Here is a 20,996-nt window from a genome sequence, read left to right as displayed (position 1 = left end):
AACAGAAATATTTTCTTCTTGCCATAAGATTTGGTTAAACAAAAGAACCTTGCAGGATGAAAAGTACTAAATGTCAGTGAATCTTTGGCTTTAGATTACCTAAACATACTTTCTACTTTTAACTTTTTTCTGAGGTTGGGGTCTTGTTTAAAGTTTAACTTTTAAGTAATTCTCAATGGCCACATTAATTCTTGTGGGATTATTTTGGAAACTGGAAGGGAGTTTGTATTAGGGATAGATGAATTATCCTCTATTTCAAAAAATCTTCAGGATTCAGAAATCTTTTTAAAATTCTGTTTTGTGCATACACAACAGCTAAAGAAACTGTTAGGAGCTGAAGTTTTGATTATGTACATATTAATTTGGATACTTGAATCATTGAAAAAATTTCCAGTCATGGAACAGAATTCTCCCCAGTGCTTTGCCATGGCCATGTGGTAAACACTGTTGCAAAATTTTTTTTTTTTTTGTATATGTGTGGGTGTTTCATTTTTTAGACAAAGATTGCATGTGTTAAAACTATTAGCTGCAATGTGTTCTGTGCTATCCCCTCATGGATATCTATATATGCTAGTTTATATAGATTCCATTGTTTTTAATGTCTATACAGTTTCTCCTCAGGCATTTAGATTATTTCCAGTTGTTGTTACTGTTTTTTAATTTTTTGAACAACACTACACTGAATATTGTTGGATAAAGAGCTCTTGAGTGAAGAATCAATAAACATTTGGTGCAGGCTGGAATTACGGAGAGAACGGTCAGCAAGTACACAGGTTCTTATCTACTTGACATTCTGCAAAACGATGACCTTTCCCAAAGTGCAGGTGCTTTAGCAGAGGTACCTCTTCCTCCTTTTGTTCGCTCGTCTTATATGGCAAGAAGGAGAATGGCCTTGCAGGTAGATAAACAGTATGGACTTGGGTGCCGGGTAGTGTGCGCTTGATACAAGCTGTTCATGAGGTGCTTGGACATTCCAGTTGCTGAACATCTAGAGACTTTGGGCTCCTTTAGTCCTGTGAATATGGGGTTCAGCTCCTCCTACTGTATGGGAAATGGAGGCTTCATTTTGATAGCTTGTTGCCATATAATCCAGTAAGAGCTCTTGAGGTCATTCATTAGACAGTACTATTTGTCTTTAAAACATATCTGTGTACTGATACCTGTCCTGATTTGTGTGAATCTTTTTAGGATATATTCCAACAAACAATGTTTAGATCATAGACTATTTTACTTACCATGTAGGAGATGGCTTTGTCTCCACATTTGCCACTAATAATGTGTTTTAAATTTTGCCACCTAGGTAAATGAAAAGTTACTATAATAATAGATTTTTATGTTTTATTTATTTATTTATTTTTTAACGCTTATTTATTTTTGAGACAGAGAGAGACAGAGCATGAACGGGGGAGGGTCAGAGAGAGGGAGACACAGAATCTGAAACAGGCTCCAGGCTCCGAGCTGTCAGCACAGAGCCCGACACGGGGCTTGAACTCACGGACCGTGAGATCATGACCTGAGCCGAAGTCGGCTGCTTAACCGACTGAGCCACCCAGGCGCCCCGATTTTTATGTTTTATTAATAAAATCTCATAATTGGGTAAATTCCTCATTGTTGATCTTTTTCGAAAAATTTCCTAGCTCTTGCCTGTATGGTTTTCAGATGATTTTTTTAATCAGCATGTCAAAATACTCCCACCTCCTAGTATATTGGGATTTGGATTGGCAGTATATATAGTTTTTATAGATTAATTTGGAGGGATTTGGTATTTACAATCTTTTCATGTGGGAACATGTGACTGTCATTTATTTAGATCTTTAAAAAGTTCTATAATCAAGTTAATTTTCTTTGTATAATATAACATTTGTATTTAACCTATTAAATTTTTTATAGTCTTTATTGCTATTGGAAAAATACTATTTTTATTCTACTTTGTGTGTCCAGGTTTTGCTTTTGTGGTGCTAAATTTGGATTTTCCACATTTTTGTTCTTTTACCAATTTGTCAACAAGAAATTCATAGATGTTCATTGTTCAAAGTGTTTGTAGGTGAAAAAGAAAAAAAAAAAGAAAAACCTAAATTATTTTAGAAGGAACTTTAAATGCTGATACCCTTCCTTAAGAGCCAGTATAGTGGGATGTTGATACCACTTGAGCTCTTAAAGTGTTTGTAGAAAAGAAATGACCTTTGATACCAATTTGAGCCTTACTACTTAATAGCAGTAGTCACTTAGACTCTCCACATTTAATTTTTCATATGCATAAAGTTTAGGACATTTAATAAAAAGATTTGCATTTAGTTCTGATTCATTAGTATACAGATTTTTTTATTTGAAAAGATTAATTTGAATTATTTTCTAAGTTAAATTACTACATTTAAATTACTAATTTAAAGAACACTTGTGTGGGATGAAGGCAAAGAAGTTTAGATTGACTTTTTTTTAGGTATTTTTAAAAAATGTATATTGTACTCAAATATCTTCTTTCTAAAATTCAATCGTATTTCACTCTCTCTATAATAATTCGTCACTATTTTCTGTTTTCCTTAGGACAAAGTCCAAAATACTTAGCATGACTCATAGTCCCTTAAACCTGGCTCTTTCCCTCCCTTGCTCCACCTGCTTTTTCTTAGCTTTCCAAAGGCTCTAATGAAACTATATATTTAGCTTCTTGCAGTTTTTTCAAACTTTCAGGTATGTTCCTCCTATCTTCTGTACTTCCTACTGGTTTTTTTTTTTTTTTTTTTTTCTCCTATTTTCTGAGAACGACCTTTCTTTCTTCATTTTTCGGGTTAGAATCATTTTGGGAAGCCATCCCTGATCTTTAGGCTGAGTTTGGTGGCGCCTGTTTATGTGTTTCCCTAGAACTATGTTGTCATCTGAGCATTTGCCTGTTGAAGTTTGTTTACTTATCTGTCTCTTAATTAATTATTGAAGGCACAGGCCATACTTGTTTAGTTGATGATGTATTTATAAGTGACATTCAGTTGTATTAAAACCTAATTGTAATTGTTACACAAATGGATGTTTCGTTAATATTTCTATTTCCTTTTTATCCCAGGACTGGGCTAATGCTAATGTCAGCAGACAGATTGAGGACACTGTATTATATGGTTACTATAGTAAGTATCTCAGTTTCATTTCCTATTTGGGCTGCTAACCAAAATGTAGAATTAAGCTATGTGTAAACATTTTGCTATCACTTTTGTGATTATTGTTTCAACACCAGGAGTAAGTAATACAGCATTCATTCCCCTAATCTGGAAACTTTTAACCTACTCTGCTTCATTTGGGTTTATTTATATGTCTCTTTAGAGTTTCAGTCAAGTTACTTTAAATCTCAAGTCTTGTCCTTTGTTAACATTACCAGTTTCCCAGTTGCGCTCTTGAGTTAAAAAAATCTCTGTTTTCTAGACATTTTTTTCTAAGCATTGACACTAGTAGAGGGTACACTGGAGAGTTTGTAGCATCAACTTTATTGTGCTATACTGATCCAGTTTAATCCAAGGGATTCTGGTTGATTGGGTCTTTCCTCTCTCTTCCTTCCCAAATGTTCAATTATAAAAGCTTATTATAAGCACCTAAATGTTTCCCAGATGTTCTCTCTGGATATACATAAGACTTGTGTTTTTATAAAAATATTAATGCTGATTTAAGGAAGGGATGTCAATTTTTTTCAGCAATGAATCAATGTGTTGAATAAGAATTCAGCAGGACACTAAATTGGAAACTGAAAAAACATAGTTTCTTTTGGTGGGATAATTTTTTCAAGGGTTTCATTGAATTTTAACTTAGTTGCTTTGGCTCTGCCTTTGCCTTTTCTCCTGATCTAAAATCTTCAGAACCCATGTAATTCTATCCCTCTGGCATGTATTTTAGAAATATTTTGTGGTATTTTAATGTAGAATTCATTATTTCTGATGAATACATTAAATGTAAATCATAAAATATAAATTTGACCTGTTAGAACCTTCGAAATGGTGCTGTATTAAACAGAATGTTATCTTTTCAGTACAGATTTTGGTAGGATGTATATAAATCACTTCAAAAAAGTTTTGGGGGAAGGGAGCCTCTCTTCTATGTGACACTAAAGTGTATTTGTGCAATAGAGCACATGACAAGATAAGGCAACTTTTATCTTGGTGCAGTCCAGGTTGAAGAGCCATATTTTATCATTGAACTTAGAGGCTACCAGATTAATCCATTGTAACCAAGGTTACAAAGACTTTTATACAGGAATGTTAATTGAATGAACATGTTAATGAAGCCCTTCCAGTTGTTTTATGGAGAGAATTAATCTACCTAAAATGATTTCAGTATGTATTTTTCTCAATTCTCCTAAGGAAATATGTCCCTACTATTTTAAATGCATAGCATGGGAGATAAGTTAATCATTACAAACAGTAGAGGACTTAAGGATAAAGGGTTTGATTTTTGGCAGAACTTGAGTTATAGTTGGAAACATAACTACCTTGGGATAGTATAGTTGAGATACTGACCTAGGGAAGAAATTTGCATGAGAAGCCAAATAATGATAGAAGATTTCTTGATGACTGTGGATTCAAAGCAAGACTAATATTAATCGTTTTTGGCATAAAGTTAGTCATATCCACCTTAGCTATGGCTAATAGGCTCTTGGCTTTTACTTAGATGGTGACCTACCGCCGGGAGCCTAAAGGATTGTATAGCTTCTGAAATAGTTACTATTCCCAAGCCCACCTGTTTCTCCAGAAATGCTAGATATTATCCAAAGAACTATTTTTATGTATCCATTCTGTGAGATTCCATAGTTCATCTAATTTCTTCTAACATATCAACATGTTTTCATTGTCTAACCTTGCCAAGAACTGTATGAGACTTTCATATTCAACGTTTTACTTAATTTTCATGAATGTCATTTTTTGGGAAGTATTTTCTATCTTTTACAGATGGAGAAATTGATATTTAGCGATATTAAAGATCACCTTGTTAGTGAGTGGCATAACCTAAAGCTGGAGCTTTGTGGCATTAAATGAGCTGCCTTTTAATAAATGGTTCTGGGGATGTTACCTGTGGGAATTCTTCATAGCACTGAACCCCCAGGGCAGCTCCAAAAATCATCTGGGATCTTTTAAATAATACGGAATGCTAGATTACACCCAGAATGAGTCTGGTTTACGTTGGTGTTCCATTAATGTCACCAGTGCTCTTACCAGAAAAGTGTTTATGTATTGGAAAGTTGTAAAACTCAAGGTGGTGGATTCAAGTTTTCCAAAAATCTTAATTTTCTTTTGAAAACTTAGGTTTTATTGGGCAGCAATACTATTACTTATTTTCTTTGAAGTGACAAAGCCACTTTATTCATTTTTGAGAAAGTCTATCTAATACTCAAGCCTGGATAACTACTGCTTGTCTGTCAGTTGTTCTTTCAAGAAAAATGGTGTTCTTTGAAAAAAAGTGCCTAGTGTAGCTCACAAGTGAAATACCAGAGTGCTTCTCACAAGGGCAATTTATGTGCACCTCTCTTCTCACAGGATATTAAAAAGGTGGGTACTCAAAGGTAGACATCTAATGGAATTATTACCGCATCAAAAGGGACTTCCCTAAATAAAAGTTTTCCCCACTGGTGATTGCTTGGTGGCGAAAAATACAATAACTATGGGGTGCCTGGTGGCTCAGTTGACTAAGTGACTGACTCTTGATTTCGGCTCAGGTCATGGTCTCACAGTTCGTGAGTTCAAGCCCCATGTGGGGTTTTGTGCTGACAGTATGGAGCCCCCTTGGGATTCTCTCTCTCCCTCTCTCTCTCACCCCTCCCCTGCTCGCTCGCTCTCTCTCTCTCTCTCTCAAAATAAATAAACTTAAAAAAATAGTAGCTGTTAGTGGAATGGCTAATGACATTTTGATATTATGAAAATAATTTTCATATTTGCATACCCTGAAATGATCCGTGCTAATCCTAGGGTCTGGAAACCGTATTTTTGAGATACTTCTGTTACATTAATGGAACTTTGGGTATTTTTTTCCTGGAGATTCAGGCCAACTAGCTGCTGCTTCTACCTGCTTGTTCTCCCCTAGCTATTGATTGGTTATTAACAGTCCTCAGGTACCTGAAGCTGCCTGCAAAGGAGTCTCCTGGAGCTTGTTGAAGGATGAGAGAGTAAAGTTGTTTATTTCTGCTCTTTTGCCCTATACTCATAGGGATTCTGTACTCAGAAGAGACCCCCTCATATGAGGCTATTGTTTATCCTAGAAACATTCAGGATTCAGTCCTTTTTTCCTTTTTGAATGTTTTTATTTCTTGATTTCTATCTTTAAACTTCTTTGATATTTTCTTTTATAAAACTGCTCTTGTCTGACATTTTTGTTTCACTTCTGTTTTAATCTCATGTTTGAACCTGTTCAAGTTTTTATCTCATGTATGTGTTTAGGCTTTTTATCTGAGTTCTATTTTTACATTTCAAATTTATTTTAATCTTTAAATTTTTACATTGTATTAATTTTAATTTATTGTAAAGCTTACTATAATGTTTTCTCTAACCATTCTTGAAATTTTTAGTTTTAACACTTTCACTACTTTCTTTTAATTTCTTTTATAAAATTTTTAATTTTTAAAAAATTTTTTAGTTTTTTAAAATACAATTTATTGTCAAATTGGCTAACATACAGTGTGTAAAGTGTGCTCTTGGTTTTTGGGGTAGAATCCCATGGTTCATCACTTACATGCAACAGTGCTCATCCCAACAAGTGCCCTCCTCAATGCCCATCACCCATTTTTCCCTCTCCTCCACCGCCCGCTTCCACCTTCAGTTTGTTCTCTGTATTTAAGAATCTCTTATGGTTTGCCTCCCTCCCTCTCTGTAACTATTTTTTTCCCATTCCCTTCCCCATGGTCTTCTGTTAAGTTTCTCAAGATCCACATATGAGTGAAAACATATGATATCTGTCCTTCTCTGACTGACTTATTTCACTCAGCATAATACCTTCCAGTTCCATCCACATTGTTGCAAATGGCATGATTTCATTCTTTCTCATTGCCAAGTAGTATTCCATTGTATATATAAACCACATCTTCTTTATGCATTCATCAGTTAATGGGCATTTAGGCTCATTCCTTAATTTGGCTATTGTTGAAAGTGCTGCTATAAGCATTGGGGTACACGTGCCCCTATGCATCAGCACTCCTGTATCTCTTGGATAAATTCCTAGTAGTGCCATTCCTGGGTCATAGGGTAGTTCTATTTTTAATTTTTTGAGGAACCTCAACACTGTTTTCCAGAGTGGCTGCACCAGTTTGCATTCCCACTCACAGTGCAAGAGGGTTCCCGTTTCTCCACATCCTCACCAGCATCTGTTATTTCTGGGTTGTTAATTTTAACCACTCTGACCGGTGTGAGGTGGTATCTCAGTGTGGTTTTGATTTGTATTTCCCTGATGAGGAGTGACGTTGAGCATTTTTTCATGTGTCTGTTGACCATCTGGATGTCTTCTTTGGAAAAGCATCTATTCATGTCTTCTGCCCATTTCTTCACTGGATTATTTGTTTTTTGTATGTTGAGTTTGGTAAGTTCTTTATAGATTTTAGATACTAATCCTTTATCTGATATGTTATTTGCATATATCTTTTCCCATTCCGTTGGTTGCCTTTTGATTTTGTGATTGTTTCCTTAATTTCTTTTAAGTGAATTTTCATTTTACTTAATAGTTTCTCTAACTTTTTGTTTTGATTTTGTATGCATTCAGGGGTTGTAGCAATAGAGCCCAAACCAAAAGCGGGAATTATTCAAGACTGGTGTGTTCAGCCCTTCTGTAATTGTCCTATCACTTTATCCTAGAGACCCTTCCTTCTTCTGACACTGATTCTTGGGTGTCATTTTTTGTGTAGATGTAAATTGAATTATATAGTATATATTGTTTTCTGTTTCGTTTCTTTAGTGTTTAGCATTATATTTGAGATTCATCTGTATTATTGCAGGTAACAGTACTTTGTTGATTGTCATTGCTATAAATATTCCATTGTATTAACATATCATAGCTTGTTTATTCTGAAATTCATGATCAGTTGAGTTCAGTTTTGGGCTGTTTTTTTTTTTTTTTTTTCTTTTAAATATATGAAGTTTATTGTCAAATTGGTTTCCATACAACACCCAGTGCTCATCCCAAAAGGTGCCCTCCTTAATACCCATCACCCACCCTCTCCTCCCTCCCACCCCCCATCAACCCTCAGTTAGTTCCCAGTTTTTAAGAGTCTCTTATGTTTTGGCTCTCTCCCACTCTAACCTCCTTTTTTTTTTTTTCCTTCCCCTCCCCCATGGGTTTCTGTTAAGTCTCTCAGGATCCACCTAAGAGTGAGAACATATGGTATCTCTCTTTCTCTGTATGGCTTATTTCACTTAGCATAACACTCTCCAGTTCCATCCACGTTGCTACAAAGGGCCATATTTCATTCTTTCTCATTGCCACGTAGTACTCCATTGTGTATATAAACCACAATTTCTTTATCCATTCATCAGTTGATGGACATTTAGGCTCTTTCCATAATTTGGCTATTGTTGAGAGTGCTGCTATAAACTTTGGGGTACAAGTGCCCCTATGCATCAGCACTTCTGTAACCCTTGGGTAAATTCCTAGCAGTGCTATTGCTGGGTCATAGGGTAGGTCTATTTTTAATTTTTTGAGGAACCTCCACCCTGTTTTCCAGAGCGGCTGCACCAGTTTGCATTCTCACCAACAGTGCAAGAGGGTTCCCGTTTCTCCACATCCTCGCCAGCATCTATAGTCTCCTGATTTGTTCATTTTGGCCACTCTGATTGGCATGAGGTGATATCTGAGTGTGGTTTTGATTTGTATTTCCCTGATGAGGAGTGACGTTGAGCATCTTTTCATGTGCCTGTTGGCCATAGTTTTGGGCTGTTTCAAATACTACTGGTTTGAGGATCTAGTGTATCTGTATTTTTTTTAAAAAGCATTTACTGCATTGTTGTCCACCATACGAATGCTCTTATTCAAAGAATCCTAGATTATTAGGTGTTATAACAAGTTTTTTTTGCTCTTCAGTGTTTCTCTAGTGAAAATAGATGTATGCATATTTGGATGAGGTTAAGTTACAGAACTAAGGAAGAATAAGATGGACCAAGAAACTTACAAACTCCTATTTCTATGCCATGCCTTTTCTATGCCATGCCTTAAGAGCACTTAAGAGGGCTTTTATGAAGTTTTTTGTTACTCCCTGTTGGTTAAATCCTGAAAAGTTGTACCTGGAGTCTTTACTATGCATTTTGAACGTAGGGTTTACAACCTCCTAGTGTCTTAGTTTGAGATGAGTACTGTGGGACCTTGAAGTCATTTAACTTCTTTATGACTACTCCACTTGTGAAGTGGTGATAAAGTAGTATCTACTTCATGGTATGAGGAGTATGAGACATGTGGTATCTGGTATCTGTTGTTGTTTTAATTCACATCAGCTAAGAGAGCAAGGAAAGTAAACCTCTGTGCAATGATACGGGAAAATTAGAAGAATTGACCTAACATCTCATCAGATTTACATCTTTTTGATTCTTTGTTTTAAAATATTTTTTTAAGGTTTATTTATTTTTGAAACAGAAACAGAGACAGAGGGGGAGCGGGGGAGGGGCAGAGAGAGAGGAAGACAGAATCTGAAGCAGGCTCCGGGCTCCGCGCTGTCAGCACAGAGCCCGACGTGGGGCTCGAACTCACGAATCATGAGATCGTGACCTGAGCTGAAGTTAGACGCTTAACCGACTGAGCCACCCAGGCGCCCCACATCTTTTTGATTCTTTATTGTTGTGAAAACATCTCTAAATTGCTTTTCTAGGTAAGATGGACTGAGACTAAATTGGAGGACTTTTTTTTTTTTTTTTTTTGATTCAGTTTTGTGAAGTTCTTGATGAGATAGTTGTGCTTTCCTTCCCCCTTCTTAAAAGACTGTATTCTTAATTATTGGGGCAGTTTTCTAAATGGCTTTGGATTACATTTGCTCAAGACATTCTCTGGATAATGACTCCATGAGACTTAGTGTCCTAAGGATTTGTTTCCAAGTGGAAATAGTAGAGGAAACAAACAACCAAAAAAAAACCCAAAAAACCTCTTAAGGAAAATGACTATTCTTCAGACTACATATTCTAAGTTAAAGCCTATAAACAGTTTTGTTCTCTGAGTTGTATACTGTCAGATCATGCTCCTTGCTGTTTGAATCAGTGAGTTACTATTAACAGCAGTAGTAGTTACCTGTTGTGTGTACCAAATCACACCCAAATTTAGCAGTTTAAAACAAACATTATCTCACAGTTTCTCTGGGTCAAGAATCCAGATGCAGCTGACATAGCAGTATTGCAAATATTGACAGATTTGATGTTTAGTCAACATATAATACTTTTATACTTGCAAAATATTTATTAAGCATGTAACATATAAAGTTTGAAGTCCCTTGTGTGCCTTTCCCTGGTGCCATCTCTCCTCCAACCCCCTTAGAAGTAATCACTATTCTGACTTTTTTAGTCTGTTAATCCCTTGCTTTGCCTTGCTGTATCTGCCATGCTGTATCTTTGGTTTTACATTTTGAACTTTATACGAAATTACTTGTTTTCATTCAGCCTTATGTTTCTGAGATTCTTATGTGTTCTTGCATAAAGTGTAGTTTATTGTGTCTGAATATAACACATGGTAATCAGTCTGGACATTTGGATTTTTTGCTACTAAAAACTGTGTGAGGAACATGTTTGTACATGTTTCCTGTTGCATATGTGCCAAATACATACATAAAATTGATGGACCATAAGTTATGTGCATCTTGAACATTCTAAATAATGACAAATTATTTTCCTCAGTATTTATACCACTTTAATTCCCATGAAAAGGGTGTGATCCTTCCAATTGCTCTGTATCCTGAAGTTGGTGTTTTTGTTTTTGCTGTTATATTCCAATAGAACATTATTTACAAAAGCAGGTGGTGGGCCAGATTTGGCCTATAGGCTGTAGTTTCCTGGCCCCTGGCCCGATCTATTACAGTTATATAGAAAATAAAAATAAAAGCTGTGTGTGCAATCAACAACTAAAAGAAAACATCCCAAAGGTTAAATTAGGTGGCATTTAGGTAGTTGAATTATGTGTAACTGTTTTATTTTGTGTGTATATTTTTATTTTGCAAGATTACCAAAATGAGTATATACTACCTTCAAAATGAAGGGGAGAAAAAGAACATTTAAAAGTGTTCATGTATTGGGGCACCTGGGTGGCTCAGTTGGTTAAGTGTCTGACTTCAGCTCAGGTCTTGATCTCATGGCTCATGAGTTGGAGCCCCGTGTTGGGCTCTGTGCTGACTGCTCAGAGCCTGGAACTTGCTTTGGATTCTGTCTCCCTCTCTGTCTACCCCTCCCCCGTTCATTCACTTTCTCTCTCTTTCTTTCTCTTTCTCTCTCTCTCTCTCTCTCTCTCTCCTCCCTCCCCCTCTCTCTCCCTCTCCCTTACCCTTTCTCTCTTTCTCTCTTTCAAAAATAAATAAACATTTAAAAAAAAGTGTTCATGCATTATCTGAGTTCTTGGAATAGCAAGGAAACTGTAACCTGAGATTAAAATATTGCTATAAAATACTACTGACAAGGGGTACCTGGGTGGCTCAGTCAGTTGAGCATCTGACTTTGGCTTAGGTCATGATCTCCTAGTTAATGAGTTTGAGGCCCACGTCGGGCTGTGTGCTGACAGCTCAGAGCCTGGAGCCTGCTCTGGATGCTGTGTCTCCCTCTCTCTGCCCCTTTCCCTCTCATGCTCTGTCTCTCTCTGTCTCTCGAAAAATGAATAAACATTAAAAAATTTTTTTTAAATACTACTGACAAGACTAATATTATTTGGATAATATGGAACGGCGAGACTGTGGCTGTAGTTTCAGAATCCATAGTGTACTTTTTTTGGAGTATAGTTGACACACAATGTTACATTAGTTTCAGGTGTTCTCTATGCCAAACTTGGATACTGCTATGTATTTTTAGTTTTTGCCAGTGTGGCAAGTGTGAAATGATAGGTCCTTAATCTTCATTTCTCTTATTTTGAAAAAGAAATTGCATGTTTTTAAAAAATTTATTGGCTTTTTCAATTTTCTATTTGAGTTACCTTTTTTAAAGTTAGGTTGTTTGTGTTTTTCTAACCGTTTTAAGACATTTTTTTAATGTGGTCTGAGCTGTTCACACAGTGATTCCAAATATTTTATTTTTCCTCCCACTGAGTTCCACTCCCCCCATCTTTCTTATGAAAGTCGGGACTTCTGAGCTTTGATTTAGCCATATTCATGAACCCTATAATGATGACTGGAACATACTCATTAGATATTTGAGTTGAATACATTTTATCAGAGGAGGTAATCATGTGAGGTGGTTTTTTTTTTTTTTTTTTAATCTTTTAAGTAATGTATTACATAGGTAAATTATTCTTCAACCAACTTTGCACTCCTAGGATAAACCTTGATTGGTCATGATGGTGGCTTTTTTGGTTTTTAAATCTCTTGTTGGGCTTGTTTTGCTGTTACCTTATTTGGGATTCTCTTAAAAATTGAGAGGTGAGACTGGTTTATAAATTTCCTGTATCTTATTATTCTTGTCAGGTTTGCATATGAAAACCCTGCTAACTTCATAAAATGAACTGAGAAGTGTTTTTATTATTACTGTTATTATTATTTTAGAGAATGCTATGGACCAGTGAGCATTACATGGGACTCTGTCCCATAATCTGTACCCATCTTTAATAACTAAGGGATAGAAGTGAGTGTGGTAGTTTGTACAATTATTTCTAATGACCTAGTCACAAAACTTGTTTCTAGTAACTGAGTTCTGCTGGTTAGAATTCTTTTTTTTTTTTTTTTAACATTTATTTATTTTTGAGACAGAGAGAGACAGAGCATGAACGGGGGAGGGTCAGAGAGAGGGAGACACAGAATCTGAAACAGGCTCCGGGCTCTGAGCTGTCAGCACAGAGCCCGACGCGGGGCTCGAACTCACGGACCGCGAGATCATGACCTGAGCCGAAGTCGGCGGCTTAACCGACTGAGCCACCCAGGCGCCCCTGGTTAGAATTCTTAATAGCCAGATGGAAGCACTTCTAGTAAGGATGAAACAATAGTTTCATTGAATTAGAGGTATTACTTCCACCTAACCATTTGGTTTCCTTATTCTGTTGAAATGAACAGGCAATAATAGTTACCATGTTGGCTGGAATGATTGATGCTGGTTATTAGGGGAAATAGAGTTGCTGCTACACAGTGAAGGCAAGAGGTATATCTAAAACCCAGGGGATTCTGGGGCATCTCATGATGCTAGCATGTTCAGTGGTAAAAGTTAATTGAGATCTGTTACACTCATGACTCACAGGCTACCAACAGCTCTGGATAGTTCAGGAGTGAATGTTTGGGTTCTCCTATTTCTCGTGTCATATTCTGTTTTAGGGCTTACACCTGTCTGCTGTTTAACAGATTGGAAATACATGGCATATATAGTATAGTGTTGTCCTTATTTTATTTTTTTTTAGTCTCATTTAAAATAAGTCTGGAAATGGGCTATTCAGGGATCATATGGCAGTACTATGGCATCATGAGGGTCGTAAGCTTGTGGGGTTTTTTTGTTTTTTTTTTCTTCTGCTCTCCATCCTTAGTACATGATTTCCATCTTATATAGTTACCAAAGTCCAAAATGATGGCTGGAGTTTAAGTTGTCATGTATCCATTTCAGGCAGGAAGCTGGAGAAAAGGGGAAGGACAAAAAGGGGCATAGCAGCTGAAATGAAAATGAGTATTTGGATATGCAGCTAGCAGTCCTGACCCCGGATTCTTTCAGCTGGGTAAATGGGATAATTTTAGAAGGCTTTTAGAATTCCCAGAATATCTTTATACTTTGACCCTCTAAAACAAAATGCTTTGTAGTAATGATTAATTATATCTCACAATATTGACTAAATTATCCTTTGTTTTAGTGTTTTCATCGGTAGTTAGGAGGAACAAAGAATGTCTAAAAATTCAAAAGCCTAATTTATCCCAGTTGGGGCACTTGGGTGACTCAGTTACTTAAAGCGTCTGACTCTTGATTTCACTTCAGGTCATGATCTCATGGTTCATGGGCTCGAGCCCCATGTTGGCTTTGGACTGACAGCATGGGGCCTGCTTGGGATTCTTTCTCTCCCACTCTGTCTCTGCTCCTTCCCTGCTTGCGTACTCTCCCTCTCTCTTTTTCAAAATAAATGAACTAAAAAAAAGCCTAATTTATCCAAATTCATTTTCCTGTGAGTTGCAATTTAATGATAGACATTTTTTAAAAGGTAGATTGTCTGCTTTGTGTATATGAAATGATTCTAACAATTATCATATATTCTTTGACCCAGTTTTTGTCCATATCCTTTTAAGATGGACATGACATGATTGCTCTCTGTTCATTTGTTTTTGCTGCTTTCTTGCTAAGTTTTTTAAAAAAGAATTTTTTTTATGAGTTTAATTCTTGCCAATTTTTGTGGACATGAGGTTCTAAAATTTGTTAATATGTTTTCTTTGATGTTAGTGGGACTATTAAACCAAACAGTCTGTTTATCTTTTACTTGCTAGTAGCAATCTTTTAACAAAAACATTTACAAATTAAAGCACACTTTATAAAGATGTAAGGATATCAGAGTGTCATCACTGTTAAGAATAATTTTCCTTTGTACATAATTATCAGTTTGAAGTAGAACTTTAAAAGAAGCAATTTCTCTGTTTCATGATAGTGGTAGCAGCAACTTTTTTTTTTATTTACAGGTATATAAACTCACCTGGACATTAGGGAACTAATCTGAAACACATAAAAATGTTAGTTTTTTTTTTTCTTTACAGATTAACATTTATGGACTAAAGGAAGGGATCTTTATGAAGGACACTGAAAAAGAATAGTCAGAAGATAGTTGATTTAGAGTGTGGTGTTAGCAAAGCAAAGATTTAGAGCAGTTGTTCTACATGTATTTTGAATCACAGACTGCTGAAGGGATATTATAGAATCTTCTCGGAAGTGTGTCTCTTCCCCACTTCCTTCCTTCAGGTGTTGATTCCTAGAAACTGTCTCTTTTGGGATGTTCCTGTCAGCAACATATGCAGATTTTAGTTGCTGTACATCTTCATATCTCTTTACAGTCAGTAGCTACCACAACCACTTTTTTGACTTGTGTTGCAATAAATTAGTTTTCCAGTTTTAGAACTTCCTTAAGTTCAGTCACAAAAAATGTACTCTTGTGTCTGGGCTTGTTTTATTCCTTGTGTGTATCCGTAGTTTGTTCTTTTTTGTTACTATATACTAGTCATTTGTTTAAATATAATACCACTTAGTTTGTTTATCTGTTTACCTGTTGATGGACACTTGGATTGTTTCCAGTTTTTGGCCACTGTGAATAATGTTGCTGAGAACACTTTTGTTGTTCACCTGAGTCTGTTCAGTTATCGCCTACCTTCAGGAAGGCCTGCTTGTGTGGCTGACCCTGGACTAACTCCTGTGAACCCAATGCTTGGATGTACTTTGTATTGTGCCTGTTTTACAAGTCCCCAGTAAAAGCCCTGGACTCTGTAACCTCAGCAGGCTTCTCTGGGCAGAAACACTTTGCATATTTTGCTGCTCTTCATTGAGAGAGGAATAGACTTGCTGGATCACGTGGTAGTTGTAAGTTTAACCTGGTAAGAAACTACTAAACGGTTTTCTGTAGTGTTGGGCCACTGTACCCTGCCTCTAGCAAAGTATGAGAATGTCAGTTGCTTTACATTCTTGGCAGCACTTGGTATTGTCAGTTGAATTTTAGCTGTTCTTTTGGGTATGTGTATCTCATTGTCGGTTTAATTGACATCTTCTTGATGACTAACGATGAGGGCCTTTTAAAGTGTGCTTGTTGGCCATTTTGTATATCTTCCATGGTGAAGTGTCTGTCTTTTGTCCATTTTAAAAAATGGGTTATTTGTATTTTAATCAGTTATAGGAATTAATTTTATAGTTTGTTATGCTAATTGAATACGATGTTAACTTATGTAGCTACAAGATCATTGATCACAGGGGTTCAGGAATACAAGTAATGTTTATGAAATAGCCATAGGCTGTTTGGCTACCTAAAGGCATAAGCCACCAAGTAGTAGACATAAGCAACATGCTGAGAGTGAAGCCAAGCCTTATGGCACCTGTTAATTTATGAAAATTTGGGGGATGTGGCTATCAGCCCACTAAACTCTGTTATGCTAATTTAGGGTTCCTCCTATTCTATATAAGTTATTTGATTAATTGATTATTTATTTATATTTTGAGATAGTGTATGCACCTGAGCATTTGAGTGGGGCAGGGGCAGAGAGAGGGAGAGAGAGAATCCCAAGCAGATTCTTTGAGCTATTAGGGCAGAACTCAAAAAGGGGCTCAATCTCAATAACCATGATATCATGACCTGAGCCGAAATCAAGAGTCCAAACACTTAACGGACTGATCCACCCAGGTGTCCCTATTTGATTATTTTAATCATAATTATTAGAATAGTATTTAGTGTGATTTGTAGTTGTGTCCCTTTTATTTTTACTTTTTTAAAGTTTTTAGAATACTTATTTTGGTTACATTTGGAATATGTGTTATTTCCATTGGCTGTTAGATTTATAATAGAAATATTAATAATAACTACAGCTGATTGTTGACCAACACAGGTTTGAACTGTTAGTTACACTTAATGTGGATATTTTCTGATAAATCCGTACAGTACTATAAATGTATTTTCTCTTCCTTATGATTTTAATACCATTTTCTTTTCTCTAGCTGGTGTTATTGTAAGAATGTGTTGTATAATACATGTAACATATAAACTGTGTGTTAATTGACTGTTTATGTTACCAGTAAGGCTTCCAGTCAAGAGTAGGCTATTAGTTAAGATTTAGGGGAGCCAAAAGTTATATGCAGATTTTCATCTCTGCAGGGAGTGTGCCTCAATCCCCACATTATTCAGGGGTTAACTGTATTCTCAGTCTTGTGATAGAAACACCAGTGTTCATTACCCTTAAAGAGTTACTGCCATTAATAGTTTCTCATAATATTAAAGGACTGCATATATTTCTTTTTTTTAATATGAATTTATTGTTAAATTGGTTTCCATATAATACCCAGTGCTCATCCCAACAGGTGCTCTCCTTAATACCCATCACCCACCCCCCATCAACCCTCAGATTGTTCTCAGTTTTCAAGAGCCTCCTATGGTTTGACTCCCTCCCTCTCTAACTTTTTTTTTCTCTCCCCTTCCCCCATAGTCTTCTGTTAAGTTTCTCAGGATCCACATAAGAGTGAAAACATATGGTATCTGTCTTTCTCTGTGTGACTTATTTCACTTAGCCTAACACTCTCCAGTTCCATCCACGTTGCTACAAAAGGCCATATTTCATTCTTTCTCATTGCCAAGTAGTATTCCATTGTGTATATAAACCACAATTTCTTTATCCATTCATCAGTTGATGGACATTTAGGCTGTTTTCATAGTTTGGCTATTGTTGAAAGTGCTGCTATAAACATTGGGGTACAAGTGCCCCTGTGCATCAGCACTCCTATATCCCTTGGGTAAATTCCTAGCAGTGCTATGGCTGGGTCATAGGGTAGATGTATTTTTAATTTTTTGAGGAACCTCCACACTGTTTTCCAGAGCGGCAAGACTGCATATATTTCACTAAACATCTGTAGTGCCCAAATTTAGTTTGCTGACAGTTATTTTATGATTGCTCAATAAAAATTACCTTTTACTTTTCTATTGATTATTTAGGGCTGTTTGCTGAGTTTTATAGCTATGCTGCATTCATGGGGCTGTTTCATAAGTGGCCTCCAGATAAATGAGATAGTGCTAGCAAGTATTAAGATCATGTTTAAAAATTCTATAACATATAATCATTCCTTCCAACGGTAAAGTAATTGAGGTTATATTATACATTACTAACAAATCCTTTTTTTTTTTTTTACAAAGGAGTATAATGATTATTATCCTGTGATTGTCTTATATAATTATATTGTCCCTCTTTCCGTGAACTTATGTACATGCAAATAAGTGTAAATTCACAGAAAATTTTAAAAACACGTTTCTTAGGTTTATGAAGCCTCTAAAAGTTGTTTATGTTGTTTTTGTTGTTAAATATACTTTGGCTGTTCAAATTTTAAGTTTTAGATTGAATTAAAAAAATACTTTGGCTACTGGGTCAGAGTATCTTTAGTATTATTTTAAAGCAGATAAATAGTAATTTGTATCTGTTAACTTTGAATCTGATTTTACTGTTTTACCATTCTTAACTTCTCTCAGTTTTGATTTGTATAAGATCAGTTTTATAACACTCCATATTTTAAACTTAGATTGAGGAAATTATTTGTACCAAAAGAACAGTATCAATTATAGCTGTTTCTTTAACTTGAGTGACTGGCAAATGTTTTGTCAACTTTACTTGATTTTAAGTTGGAAGGAATATAAAAGTTAACATTCCCTTAAATGAGGTGGTTCATAGGAAGTTCTTAGCACTGTGGTGAGTACATAGTAAGAGCTCAAATGTTAGCCGTCACACTTGTTATAGGCACAGTTATTATCATTATTATTGCTGAAAATTGACCCATAGTTAATTTGAATTGTGATGGTGCTATTGATTTCTTGGGACAGGGGTCAGAAAAGGCTGATTTGGATATTACATATAAACATAAAGTTACAGGTCTAAAGATCAGATGGGGGAGCAAATTTGGTATGTAAATGTGAATTTGGTTAAGTTAATTTGTATGTTAATATACACACACATAAGAATATATGTATGATAATTATTAAGTTCAAATGTATTCTGTAGAACTCAGTCTATTATTTCTTTCCACAGCCTTATATTCTGTTATATTATTCTGCGTGTTCTTCTGGATCCCTTTTGTCTACTTCTACTATGAAGAAAAGGATGATGATGATACTAGTAAATGCACTGTAAGTATGTTTGTTTTAGAGGTCCCAATTTAGGGGGAAGAGGAAAGATTATTTCCTCAAAGAATGACATGACTGTTTGAATTTATTATAGAGTTGTGTTGTCTAATAGAAATACAATGTGAGCCAGGTGTGAAATTTTAAATTTTCTAATAGTGACATTAAAATAAGTAAAAAGGAGCAGTTGAAATTATTTTTAATGGTATGTTGTATTTGATGTAATAGGTTCCAAGTAGTATTATAATTTTAAATAGAGGCAAAACACATTATTAATGAGATATTAAGTTTCTTTTTTCACACTAAGTCTTTGAAATTTAAAATGTATTTTACATTACAGCACATCTCAGTTTGAACTAGCCATATATCGAGTGCTCAATAGCCACATGTGACTTGTTTAGAGCAGTTCTAGAACAGGGATTGGCAGACTTTTTCCCTAAAAGGCCACGGAGTAAACATTTTAGGCTTTGTGGGCCATATAGTCCCTGTCTCAACTACTCACTTTTGCTCTTGTACTGTAGAAGTAGCCAGAGACAATACTTAATGAGCAATAATGTGATCCAGTAAAATAGGAAGTAGGCTACATGGGGCCCACAGGACAGTCTGCTGACCCTTGTTCTAGAACGTAAAGAACACTTGCAGACAATTTTTACTAATCCAGGATAACACTCATATAAAAACCTGATAAATATAACATACATGCATGTTCCAAATTTCAGACCATTGTCACTTAATATTAGTATAAAAATCTTAACTGAAATACTACCAAATTTAATTCAGAGGTATCTTAAAAATACATTAATATAGTATAACTGAGTTGGGCCCATCTCTAGATTACATGGGTAATTTGGAATCAGCACACCTATTAATATATAGTAATTTAATAGGTCAAAGAAATTGTATGTTGAAAGGTATTTGCTAAAATTGAATAGTTTTTTTCTGATTTAAGGAAAAAAAGCAGCATAAAAGGAATGTCTTTTGTCTTTTTATTGAGTTACAGGAATTTGTTTTATACCTTGGTTATATTTTGTATTTAAGCACAAAAAAATATATGCAGTTTTCACTCAAAAGCCAGAATTATGCTTAATCAGGTTTATTAAAACCTTAAAGTATTTGCATTAAGATCAGGAGCAAGTACATAACAATATTTTAACTGATTACCTGAGTGGTAAAAAGTACAATTTGTTAGAGAAAAAATAAGATGTTTAAATATTTATAAAGAAAGTCAGAATTAATTATTTGCAGATACCTATGTAACTCTATTTGAAAACCCAACATATGTAAGGTAGAGTGGCTGGTTAGGAAATTAATGTTAAAAACTGAATGAGATATATGCTTTCTCTTTTCACTTGTTCTAAAGTTCATCTTCCCCAACTCTTTGGTTGATCTTAAGATCCTCCTTAACCTTTAGTTTTTTTCCTAAAGACTGTCTTAAGTCCTTTGTGAAGAATTCGTTTATATGAAGCATGAATTTAAATTTTAAAAAGTGACTTTTAGAGACTTCATTAGGCTGAGAGACAAATTTTTTTTTTTTTTTTTTTACCAATTTAACCTTTTCTTTGAGGTTAACTTGTCTTTTCGTATTTAGAATATCCAGCTTTGTATTTTTCTTTGTCTTTGAACAAAGATAATGATAGATGTCTTATAAACTTACATATATGTTTTATATATTTGTTTTATATAAATACATATTTTATATATAAAGTATATACACATATATGCATATTAAATATTTATTGCAATTACTATTATAACCCATTTCAATGAATTGGGGGAGAGGTATTATAGATTCTGATTGCTTCCTGTTTGGGGGAATATTTTATTAAATATTCTGATAATTTTACTAATGATGCTCACTGAAGAATTGATTATGTTTTTGAGTACTGATTTTCATAAGGTCTAATCATTGAAAAGATTTTAAAATCTAGTATGGTTTGCAGAGATACTTATGATGTGGCATATATGTTGTTTTTTATTAAATTTTAAGATTCTTTTTTTCAACAAGGAAATTTTATGCAATTGAATATAAATGTACATTTGATATGAAAGTACTGTTACACTGTAGC

The 20,996-nt window shown here is 35.1% G+C and overlaps 1 protein-coding gene across 1 annotated transcript in view; it reads left to right on the top strand.

Annotated features, from left to right (window-relative positions):
• Positions 1 to 2,981: 2,981 nt before the first annotated feature.
• The window catches only part of LOC125917768 (lysosomal cobalamin transport escort protein LMBD1), a gene marked incomplete at its 5' end in the record, with an annotated part of 73,308 nt that continues 55,293 nt past the window's right edge, over positions 2,982 to 20,996 (top strand). The window contains 2 exons of the mRNA XM_049623873.1: positions 2,982 to 3,116; positions 18,839 to 18,936. Of these exons, the coding sequence (XP_049479830.1) occupies positions 2,982 to 3,116; positions 18,839 to 18,936 (233 nt within the window). The remainder of the gene's footprint in view (positions 3,117 to 18,838; positions 18,937 to 20,996) is intronic.

This window comes from Panthera uncia, unplaced genomic scaffold (genome assembly GCF_023721935.1).
Source record: "Panthera uncia isolate 11264 unplaced genomic scaffold, Puncia_PCG_1.0 HiC_scaffold_240, whole genome shotgun sequence".
NCBI classification, from domain to species: domain Eukaryota; kingdom Metazoa; phylum Chordata; class Mammalia; order Carnivora; family Felidae; genus Panthera; species Panthera uncia.
Note: the sequence above shows the minus strand (reverse complement) of the source record. Positions and strands in the feature narration are given on the sequence as shown.